The sequence below is a fragment of the Crocodylus siamensis genome, chromosome 7 (assembly GCF_052110815.1).
Source record: "Crocodylus siamensis isolate JL-2025a chromosome 7, ASM5211081v1, whole genome shotgun sequence".
Lineage (NCBI taxonomy): Eukaryota > Metazoa > Chordata > Crocodylia > Crocodylidae > Crocodylus > Crocodylus siamensis.
Window position 1 is genome coordinate 78,875,612 of NC_143401.1, and position 12,530 is coordinate 78,888,141.

At 38.5% G+C, this 12,530-nt stretch overlaps 1 protein-coding gene across 1 annotated transcript in view; it reads left to right on the forward strand.

Annotated features, from left to right (window-relative positions):
• Positions 1-12,051, forward strand: part of ADAM12 (ADAM metallopeptidase domain 12) — a 346,240-nt gene extending 334,189 nt beyond the window's left edge. The window contains exons 22-23 of the mRNA XM_090056735.1: positions 2,126-2,256; positions 5,156-12,051. Coding sequence (XP_089912861.1) covers positions 2,126-2,256; positions 5,156-5,216 — 192 coding nt within the window. The 3' untranslated portion in view covers positions 5,217-12,051. The remainder of the gene's footprint in view (positions 1-2,125; positions 2,257-5,155) is intronic.
• Positions 12,052-12,530: the final 479 nt, after the last annotated feature.

Consider the following 12,530-nt stretch of genomic DNA (forward strand, 5'->3'; position numbering starts at 1 on the left):
ATGCATGCCCAAGCATGGTTCACAAAGGCATTTTGCTTGAGACATGTACCTTGGGGGCGACTGGTGCAGGAGCCACAAGGGGCCCGATCCTTGTTGTGGCAGTGCAGTCCCAGCCCCTTCCGCACTGTCTACCTCAAGGCACGTGTGCAGTCACCGCCAGCAACAAGCTGGGCCAGGGCTCCACACCCCCTCGTGCAGCTGTTTGCAGTCTCCCCCACTGTCTACTGCAAGCATCCTGGGCTCTGTGGTGGGCATGCGTACCTTAGGGCAGATGGTGGGGAAGGGGCTAAAGCTGTGCTGCCACAAGGCAGAATGGATCGGGCCCCTAGCAGCTTCCCCGCTGTCCACCCCGGCATGCCAACATCTTACAAGTCAAGGTTGCAGTGCGGTTTTGGCACCCTGACCAAAAAAGTAGCCAACCCCTGTACTAGAGTTAAGGCCCAATAGAGAGGTCTTCTGGCAAAGAGAGTAGTTTTTTTTTTAATTCCCAATATTTCTGAAGTATAATGACAGCAGCACAGAGTCCTAAAAAACACAGCTCCCCCTTTTTTGCATCATAAAAAGTAGAAACCCATGGCTCACTTGAACTTCCAGAGACATTCAACCCTCAACTAAATCTGTTGTTGCTATTCCTCCATATCTTCACCTGACCCTTCTTTTGTTTCATGTTGCAAAAGTATAATGAAGGGCAGAATGTGGCCCACACTCGAAAACATGCCAACTGAAACGACTGAGTCTGCAGCAAGAAAATTAAAGAGTCTTGATCTGAAAAACTGGCTTTTACCCCAGCCTGTGCCCCAAGGTTCCAAGAATGTGCAACATAACTGTTTGGGCAATGTAATTAATGTCACTAAAGTATAAAAATGATATTCAGGTTCTTTAATGCAGGTCCATATGACATACCAAAGCCTTGAAATGGACCCCTCCATTAAGGGTGCATACACACATTGGGGGAGGTTAGCAGGAAGTTAGATTGCATTTAAAATGGCCACTCAATCTAACTTAAGTTCTCCCAAGTGCAGACACTCAGATCCCTAGTTAGGTCAATCTAAGTTTGAATCCTACCTCTGAAGTAAACTTAAGTTAGATTGGGTTGGTCACTTTTAGACCGGTCTAACTCTCCTGAATTTCTGTACAGTTCCCAGGACAGAGCCAGGGCTGGGAAAGCCCAGCTGTTGTGCTTTTCCTACCCTTTCCCTGTCATCAGGCTGTTTTTAGCCCAGACCCTCATCCCACCCCCAAACAACTGTCCACCTTCCCCCCATAGACCAGACAGGCCCTCCCTCCCCCCAGCCTGCCAAACCACCCATCCCGCAAGCTGTTCTCAGTGCTGGGTTTGCAGGCAGGCATTTGCCAGTGCCAGGAGCCAAGGAAGTAAGTTGGCGGGGGTTGACCATAAAGGGTTGTTCGCCTAGTCCCAGGGGATGGAAGAATGAGCCCTCCCATCTGCCTCTGTATGCTCTGTGAACCTACTAGACCCCACCAATTACCTCAGAGACCCTGCATGCTCTTCCCAGTCCTTTCATAGACCCCACCTGCCCCCAATCCCCCCATGGACCCTGCCTGCCTGCCCAGTCCCCCCACAGACCCCATATTGCCCCTTGAGTCCCCCAAGCCTCCCCATCTCAATTTACCTTAAATCAGACTGCAGCAAAAGGCATCCCCCAGAAATGGGGTTAATCAAATATGCCGCGTCTGGTGCACTACGCATTCATGTCAGCGTGCCAGGGGACAGGGAGCGGGGCCCACGGAGACTGCTTTGCCCCAGGCCACAGCCCACAAGGAAGAATCACAGCAAGTGGGACTTGGCTCATGGTGGCGAAACCAGAAGTGGGACTTCTGGTTTTGCTTTTTTCTGCATCCCTCAGAAGATTGACAGATGCCAGTTAGTGGAGCTATCCAGTTGATAAAGTACCAGATAACACAGTTTTTGCCATAACTTAGATTGGTCTAACCTCCCCAAATGCCTTTATGCACCTTTAGTCTCTCTGAGCAATTTAAAAACAGTAACAAAAACTGTTTTCCATCCAGGGTACAAGATAAGTTTAGAATAACTCCAATTAACATCAAGCATATATTATTGACTGTGTTTTTAAATGTTACATGATCTTATATTTTATTTCAGGAAAGTCACAAACCAAACCCTCCTCAGAAGCCTTTACCAGCAAATCCTCTGAACAAAACCACTCGCTTTAACAGTGCCTCCATCCCAGTGCTCAGACAGGAGAAATCTATGCCTCACATTACTCCTGTAAGGTGAGTTTCGTGAATCAGAACTGCATATGGCAAAGGACATACCTTGCTAGCAATAGTAAGATCTGTCTTTCTTACAGCAAGCTTACCACAGTTCTGGAAAAGCCTGGATCCTCTCCATTTAAATGCTTTCTTTAGACCAGTAAAGTTCTCTCCCAACATAAACATGTTGGGTTTGTGGCTGTATCTTATTCTTGTAGGGGACTATTATCATATTATAAAACTGATAAAAACATGGAAAGCATGTATTGTGAAAACAATTAGACACCATACCATAATGAGCCTTACTCTGATCTGCACCTAAGAACAATATAAATATCTTTAGTCATTATCAAGATATACAGCAATAATTTCCTTTTGCTTTCTGTGTATATGAAAAATTGAGCCAGATTCCCAGTTAGTGTATATCAGCAAGGCTGCACTAATTTCAATTGAGCTATGACAGATTATACCATCTGAGAATCTGGCCAGAAGCTTCTCATTCGCTTAATAGTTAATTAATGGTTTTAAATATTATCTATTACAGAAAGGCTATTCTAGACACAGGCAAAATTTCCACTGATAGCCTATCTCCCACTGATGGAGACATGCTTCCGGGAGGTTTGCAGAATTAGGTGAACTAAAGAACTGAGTGTCATTATCAGCTGTTAAGAGTTACCATATCAGGCCAGACCAAAGATCCATCCACACCAGGATTCTGTCTGTGACCGTTTCAATTAGAGAAAGTTTTTAAGAGAAAGTATATAAGAAACCAACTGGTATGTTCCCACTTCAGTCACACTCTCCCAATCACAGTGAAGGAGGCTACGTCCCTGATTGTTGCCTTCAATAGCTCCTGATGGAACTACTGTCCATAAATTTGTCTAATCCCTTTTTGAACTATCCTACACTATTACCCTTCATAATATTCTGGGATATTAATTTGATATGAGTTTGATATTCTGAGTGTTGTGTAAAAGTACTTCCTTTTGTTTGTTTTGAAACTGACCCCTGGTGGTTTCATCAGGTGTCCCTTAGTTCTTGTGTTAGAAGACAAATTAACTCACTTCCAATTTTTTTCCCCAAACCATTCATGATTTAAAGACCTCCATCAAATCCTTTATCAGTGATTTATTTTCTAAGCTGAAGAAACATACCTCTTCTCATGCCTCTTCCCACAGAAGCCTCTTCATATACTCAATCAGCTTTGTTATCTTCTCTGTACCTTTTCTAGTTCTACTACATCATTTTTGAGATGGAGAAACTAGAACCACACACACTATTTAAGATGTGGGCACATCATGAAATATAAAAATGGCATAATGCTGTTTTCAGTTTATTTCTTTATGATTCTTGTTTTTATTTGCCTGTCTGACTGCTGCTGATTTTTAGAGAGCTCTCTACAATGACTCCAAGATCACTTTACTGACTGGTAACAAATCATTCAGAGCCCATCACTGAGTATGTACAATTAGGATTGTTTTTCCCCTGTGAACTACTCTTCACTTAACATTGTTCATATTTCATATGCCACTTTATAGCTTAGTCAGTTTTATGAAATCTTTCCGCACCCCTTCCCCATCACCTTTGGGTCTATCAAAATAATTTTGTATAATCTGAAAACTTTATCAGTTCTTCATATGCTCCCTTTTCCAGATTGTTTATGAATCTGTTGAACATGAAAATTATAACAGGCCTATCAATTTGCAGCACCTAAGAATCTAACCCAGAATATGCAAATCTCTTTGTTTAGAAAGAGGTGACTCATATTATTCAAACGTAAATTGGGAATTCAGTTTGAAATAGGTGACCCAAATGAGCAGTGGAAAGGAATGAGGCACAAAGAATGCAAGAAAGACTGGTCCTGTAGCCCTCAGAGGCAAAATCCAGCAAGATCTGTCAGATCTGACATATGCAAGATTATATTCAATAACTTTGTACTTTGAGATTATGACTTACTGTTTCAAAAATGCTTTATGGACAGAGTTAAATACTTCAGGATCAAATTCAAATCAAATGCAATTTAGTATCACTAAGGATGAAGAGATAGGAAAGGGAAGGGTTTCATCACATTACTTACAAAGAATGCTTAGCAAAGAAATACAACTAAAACAGGCAAGATAAATAAATTCAAATAGTTAAAACAAAGATTAAACATAAAAATCCTCCATATTGTAAATGCAGATGGTTTAGAAGTGTCCATAATTTGCTTTGTGGTTTCTTTGTTGAGACGGTTTAATTTCTGTTTTGACAGTTAAAGAAAATGCATGAAAATAGTTTTTTTCCAAGTCAGTATATTTCAAGAGGAAAATTGTGTAACAAGATAAATGATTATTTTTAAATAACCCCTCACACAAATATGTACAAAGAAATTGATAGTTTTGTTAAACCACATGGACCCAAGTGTCTGTGAGAATCATAGATCTGTAGCATAGTGAATATCCCTGAATTCAAGGAAAGTCTCCTACAGTAACTGCTTCCAATAAACCCATCTACCAGCCTTTCCAATATCAATATAATGCTGCAGACAGAGGTGTTGCAAATAGGATTGCCATCTTTTTCAGAGGTGGATAGTATCAATTTTTCAGATTCTCTACCTTTTACAGCCTGCTAGCCCAGGACTGCTCCAACCTAGCTCCACGCACTGCAAAGGGGCTGGCTAGGGCACGAGGGTGCTCCAGTGCAGGACTAGCCAGCAGACAGCCCCCGCACTGAAGCATCCTTGTGCCCCAGTCATCCCTGTCAGCATCTACATGTGCACTGCTGTGCACTACAGAACTCTGGCTCAGGACAGTACTTCTATTTACAAGTACTAAACCCTGTCCTGCTGAAAGTCATACATCTGTATCCTCATCATGATGCCAAAATTAAAAACCAAGAGTTAAACATCATTTGTTTTATGTTTTGTCTTCTTTTAAAACAGACCTGCTCCTAAACATCCACCACAAATGCCCAGATCCAGCAGCTGTGCCTATGTGAAATGACAACAAAATCCAACACCTTAACAAGTGAAGACAGAAATTTGCACTATCTTTACTCCAAATGGAGTTCATTTTTGTAACGATACATAGAATTTTTAATGTTTAAAACACCATTATTTTAAGAACTCTGAGCTACTGCCTTTGGTGCTGTGCTGTGCTATGGTGCTCTGTGTACTTGCTCAGGTACTTGTAAATTATTAATTTATGTTGAATATTTATTACAGTGCGGTGCACTGTAGTAGATATTTTTGCCATAGCTGAGTTTTCCTAGGAAGGAAACCTTTTTGTAATATTTTAGTGAACTTGAATCATTCTCCTTTGTAGGTCCTATGTAGAATGTTTAGCTTTGATCTATACTTTATGGAGGACTGATACTCATGGATAAATCAATGCATAAACAACTCGAATGATCTTAATGGTTCAGAGCAACAAACTTAACAATTACATCAGGGTGAGCCACTTTTTCTGAAATGCAATGAAATGCCTGATATCTACACACATAGGTATAGTGTGTCTGTTTGACCAAAACAACTCATGACATTACCTGTTGTACTGTAATTTTAAGAGGCCTCATACTGCAGATTGAAAAGTTGTCAGGAAAATCTATACTTAAAGAGGCTATAATGGTTTTGACAAGTTCTCTTACTGAAGAAGTACTGTATATCATAAAACTGTATTTTTCACCTCATTTTCTCAAACACAATACAGTTCATCCAGATTACTGCAGGTATCAGGCTTTCCCATATAATTGCATTTTTGAGGTTTTGGTAATTATATTCAATCCATACTGTATAAGGTAGGGCCATCTTTCGCTGTTGTATAGTGATTCAGTCACACTGATAATACATAACATACTGAAAAAAGAAGTTAGGAACAATGCTTATAAAGAATCAACAGTTTTTAAAAACAGAATATTATTCATTTATGCTGCCTTACTGCTCTGCTTATCAACTGCATTTTACTTATTTACTACAGTTACATATCTGACAGCTAAAATGTTATTGATAGTTTCTCTTTTTAAACTGAAATACTCAGAATCCTGTTGCAATATTAAAATATGTACTTTAGTACACAGACCCAAGGTATCTTAAAATATGAAAAAAATCTTTGTACTTGGTGACTGTATGGTGAAAAGCTACCCAGTTCATCAGTTTTTATTTGAAAGCAAAGAATTTGTGTGTGAAAGGGTCCTGACGATGGGGTTGGCTTTTCATATTCAGATTTGGAGCTCATTTTGTACAGCCTTATTTTGCAACATGTAGGAGTATTTTATACTCGGCTATGGTGCTCTCAGATTACCATGTGGTGAATTATCCTTTGCACAGCAACTGCATATTACTCTACATGCCAGCTTACATTAATCATTATCATCACACAACCACTTCTTTAATCAGAAACACAAACACCTTCCTAGCTTTTCCCTCCATCTATCCAAAACTATTTTGAGGACAGTTTCACTGCTAGCATAGATATAATCACATTTTCAACACTATTAAAAAAAGCACAACATACGACATTTCACTAGATCAACTCTGTATTTCCTCTGAGTGAAAGGTGTGTAGCTGTTTTAGTTTGAAGTCAGGCAGAAGTTAGCAAAGGGTGGCACCTTAGGGCACAACCAGATGAGCACGCATGTGTGTTTCCCCAGGGACAAACAGCAATGACACATAGTTGTGCCACTGCTCCTTGTCCCCCAGGAATGCCTGTGCCCTGGGTATGTAGTAGAGGCTGGGATCAGCACCTCTGCTGGCCCCAGGGCTTGAGTGGCTGGAATCCAGCACATGGAGCCTGGCCAGCAGCTGGAGTGTAGCTCTGGCCAGCCCGGCTCCAGTTTGGGGGTGGCACACACTGCTACCACATGCGCCACCCCCTGCTTTTTTCAGCCTCAGGTTTTTTTGGCACCACAAAACACACCATTGATCTTCACTATAAAGAAAACAGTTTTCAAATACTAATTAGAAGGGACAGAGGAGGTCTTAATGCTAATATAGGTTAGTTTCTTGGTTCTTAGTTTTTGTTTCTTCAAGCAGAAACTTATAAAACCTTGGCTCTCCTCCTAGTCAGTATGATTGTATCTAACTTTCCCTATTACTCTCCATTTAAACTAAGCAGGACCGCAGTCATTTTAAGGATAAAGTACAGTAAAAAAAATCGACATCATAAAATAAACCAAAGAAAAATCCTTCTCACACAAATACTACAATTTTTTAAAGTGCTCATATATATTAAAATTACTGGTGCTGTAATTTATCAAACTTTCTAGAAAACATTACTATCATTTATGCCAAACCTGGACAGTTACTAATGGTGCTACTTTTTTATACTGTATTTGATATGTAGTAAAAAAAAAAGCCAGGTGTTACTGTGAATATGTAAATAATAGTCTCATGCATTTTGGATGCTTTTAGTATTTAAAAATCTTTTAACTCCTGGTTGCTAGCAACTGCATACTGTTCTGCTGCCCAAATCAGGGAAATGCTTACAAAAGCATGCTAGGTATTATGGTCTCACTTTACTCCTTTTAAAAGTGCATAAAGCCTGTTATTGGCTCCCACAAAACAATACCGATTAAAATAGTTCTGTATTATCCGAAACATCATTACTGTAACTGTGAGCAATGCTTTTGAAAGACAGTGTCAGATTGTTTATTATAGATAGAATTGGGTGTCTAAATACCTGTCAAAATACAGCCCTAAGTGAAACTCTAGCCCTGCTGAATTTCATCCTAAGAATGTCACACAATTCATTCTTAGGGTTACATCCTTAGCGGATAGACCATAAGAAACTCCAATGATTTCACTGAAGCTATAGCAATTTATACTAGTTGAGGATCTGAAACTTTAATATTTATTACAGTTCTCAGTTTGATAATCAGGAATTATTTGTGAAGCTTTTAATAAGACTTAGACTAATACAAAACTTTTGTCCTTTTATTGGTTTATGATAAAACACCACTCTGTGAGGTAAAGAAGTCAATGTTTGTACAAAGCTTTATTCCTGTTAAAGCCTCTATAAAATTGTTATACTTACAAAAACAATAGCAGCTAATCTTTGGAAGGCAGCATGTTTATTCATTAGCCTTTAGCAAACATTAATTTTTCCTATGTTAATGTTATAATGTAGCAGGAATCAACATGGCTTGCTTATGTCTTAGTTATATATTGGCTTCCATGAATGATTATGTACAACAATGGAAATACTGTTTATCTTCTACTTTGAAGACAAAAGGGGAGTATGCACAGTATCAAAAATTACTTCTGCAGGCCAGTTTAAGGGTTGGTTATTGTTTATTTTCATGGCCTTTTCTTGATTAAAAGGTGATAATCCAGATTATAAATAGGTGAAATAATAAACATACATAATAGTTCTCTCAGATGAGTTGTGAAACTAATTTTTAATGACTACAGCACAATTAAGGAATGGATTTAATTGCAGAAGCTCTCAAGGGTCAAATTCATCCTGGCTCCAATTCCGTGTACCTACACACAGGATGAAATTAGGGCTATGTAAACTAATAGAGGAAAGAAGGCTGCTTTACAATATACATTTTTTGGGGTTGCCCAAGTGAAACAAGATGTGAACCACAAAGAGCCAAAAAATATCACCAAACCAAAAATACAAGAAAGCAATGAATATTTTAGCACCTGTGATCTACTGGGAATTCTCAAATGAAACCTGAAGACTATTTTTCTGTGTAATTTGTAAATTTATGCAATGGATCAGCATGCCAATATAAAAATAAATTCAAACTTCTTAGAAGAGTAATGGCTATAACTGGCAATCTATAGTGAAGCTAGGGGCACCACTGGCCTGTTGCATGTTTGGTGCAAGTCAACTTTTATAAAAGGTAAGTTAAGAAAAAGACAGACATACTGTAGAGAAGTGATTGGTTTGAACAATTTTAAACTAATAAATCTCCACTTACCAACAGCAATGTTTTTCCACTTCAGATACAAAAGGTACAAAGATAAGTTAATCTGGGTGCTAAAGCTCCGTTTATACATAATATTTATAAATAATTAATTGATGTTTTAAGCACAGTACAAATATGGTATAATCTGTTAAATCACTTGGTTTAATCACATTAACTAAGATGTAGGCAGTTGTAAGACATGCACATAATGTTCCCAAAAAGCTAACCATTTATCAAAGAATCACTTAATAATCCTTTTTAAAACTATTTATACTTCTGGCCTTAATGAAGTGCAGCCGGCTTCCATAACCCACACATATTTTACCAAACAAGCTAAAGTCCCTGGTATGAATCTTGAGACACTAACTTACGAATGAATCATGAATCCAGTGAAGCTGTTTGTGTATGTGGGGAATCATCTCTGTGGAGCTCATCAGAGGATCAGGGCCTAAATTAATATGCAAGGTCTGAAAGGCAAATTTAAAGAATTAAATGTAGCTAAAACTAAATTAGACTTGCCATATCCAATTTTGATAGCTCAAGACTTACACTTGCACTTTTTGCTCACGTGGTCTGCACTGACACTCTGCGTTGTATCAGGAATAAAACGCCTCTTGCTCTTGGGGGTTCATCTTTGTTCTAAATAAGAAATAACAGAAAAATACCTTTAAACCACTGATGAACAACAGCAAGTATATACGGTTACAACTACTTGAAATGGTTGAGTAAACACTCTCCCCAAGAAGGAAAACAATTATGAAACCAAGCAGAGGAGTTGTGTGTCAAAACTGTTGAAGGTGGGAACATTGTGCGCTCACAAGTGTAAACTGGGCGCTTGGTCAGCAGTCACACAAAAGGCACTGGCAGTGGCTGTGTTGCTAGCAGTGGCAGGCTGGTACACTGGTCACCCCTACTTTGTTATACTACTGTGTGCTACAGGACTTGTAATGAGGGAACTGTGAACCTACATCATTTACACAAACCAGTACCTGCAGGTACAGAATATTTCAGGCAAAATGGAACCTTCGTACATTTTGTAGGTGTACCTCTTGGGTACAGCCCCCTTTGCTGTGATGCATACTGTCTGATCACCATCACATTTCCCCATACTCACTTCATGGGGTTTTAATTCTAATCTCAGCATTTACAACTAAAAATGTGAAACTCCCTGCCAAGATCTTTTCAAACATGCACACATTTACACAGAGCTTTGATACTACAAACTGCTTCACAGAAGTGGACCGCTGTACGAAGGTCCCATGGTGAAATTATGATAGAACATCCTTTAAACTGCAAATCATTACTTTAAAACAAATATCTCTAATCTGTAAAAATATGGTCCTGTTTCCCTGCAGTTTTTAGATCGGTCTTTTGAACAGGGATAAAGGCTACATATTTGTGTCTACTCTTCCTCTCCTTCACCGTTTTCAAGTGTATACTTCTGGTTCCTGCTTAGTAAGCCAGTTTTGCTGAAAAAATGCATATGGGCTCTCCAAAGCAACACACAGGAGTGAAGTTGCTATAGTCACAGGAAAATAAATACAAGTGAAACACTGAAAATGATTAAAATACAAATAAAAAAGTAATAAAACAGCAAAGATGTGAGTTTTTCCCCATCTGAACTACTTCAGCATTAATAGTCCTGGGTATTGTTTGTAACACAATACATATTAAGGTACAGGTGGAAGGGAGATTTTGAAGTTGATAGCATCCTTTTTTAAAATATTCAGTGAATTACATACTGACAATTTTTCCACTTTTCCTCATTGTTGTTTCCCACCCCCGTCCTTCCAAGTCATCTCATTCTTGTTACTTGAATATATAATATTACTGCACTATTTAAAAATACCAGTAAGGCCTTGCCACTTATACTTTGTTTTTAATTTAACTGGAAATTTACTGTAAAGTAGCAGATAGATTCATTATTTAATTATACTGCACTGTGAAATGTAAAACCATCAATGCTAAAACTCACCCCACACAGATTATCCCTTCTAAACAGCAAGCATAAAACCATCTATAGGCTTTGCCCCATAAGTCATCTTTGCTTTTCACAACAGACAGCTAAATGTGAATTTAGTTAAGAGGGAAGCAAGAGAAAATATTAATACAGGTAATATTTGAGAGCACCATGGTCTAGTGTTTTAAACATGGAAAATGAAACTGAGAGCTCCTGATTCTAATTCTAATTTTGAAGCAGATTTCTTTTTTGACCTTAAACAAGTCACTTAACCTCTTACTATTTTCCCCCAGCAGTGAAATAGAAAGTGTAATACTTATTTACCTAGTATATAGGGTGGTTCTGAGGCTTAGTTAAAATTTGCGGTTCTTTATGAAAAATAAAAGCACTATGCAGGTTCCACACAAAGATCACCTAAGTCACCTTTTCCATATTCTCTGAATTGATTTCCTTCTCTAACACATCTCTGGGTATGTCTTATATCCATTTTACAAAACAAGGCTTTTTATGTAATAATTTGTTTTTAAATAAAGCATTAAAAATGTGACCAGCAGCTAAACAATCCTTAACTAAAACAGAGCAGAACAGAACTTTTTAGAAGCACTTTAAGGCAGGATGCATAAAAACACAGGTCTGAATCTGAAAAAAAAAGGTGCTATGTTCTAAAAAGGTAGCAGTTGATAAGTAATAGTAACTGTTTACGTTAACTACAGACCGTTTAGCACAGCATGAGCAGAGATTACAGCTATATAAACCAGCACATTTTTATGAAACATTCATTTATAATACTTGTTTGCTAAACTTTTTACACACTTTGCTACATAACAGTTTGTTTTACTTTTGTACACATTCCTTGTAAAATGTATAATTTTAAGGTGCTACAGGTGAACACAACCTAATATGTCAATAGCTGAACAATCTATTCATTGTTAATATACTATATTCAATAAATATCTTCTTCATGATGTTTCGTTTGGTTTTGTGTAATTACTAACATGATTCAACAAACAAAAACTAGCAGGTAGGAAGTCCAGCTGTGGGGGGAGGGCTTCAGTTTTACTCAAAGGTTATTGGAGAGAAGCACTTCTCAGGAAACCTAGGTGCCAAAGCTGTGTGTGGTGCCAGGAGCAAGGTATACACACACACAAGAGATCCCTATTACACTCAGTAATCTAGTCATTGGGACATTGATGTAAAAGGCCTGAGGCCAGTTTTGTTCTGCTTGATTCAGAGCAGGTCTCTACTTCCTGTAGATAAGTGCTGTATCCCCACTACGCTATCTGATTTGCTGGGGTGAATTGCTAATAATCTCTCTTGCTACAGTTGTTCCAATTAGCATTATATAACTACATATTCACTGAAATGGAGGCAAGAAATGAGAAACTGGCTCTACAGCTCCATGGTTAAGGCATATACCTGGGAGGCAGAATAGTCAGCTGTTCCC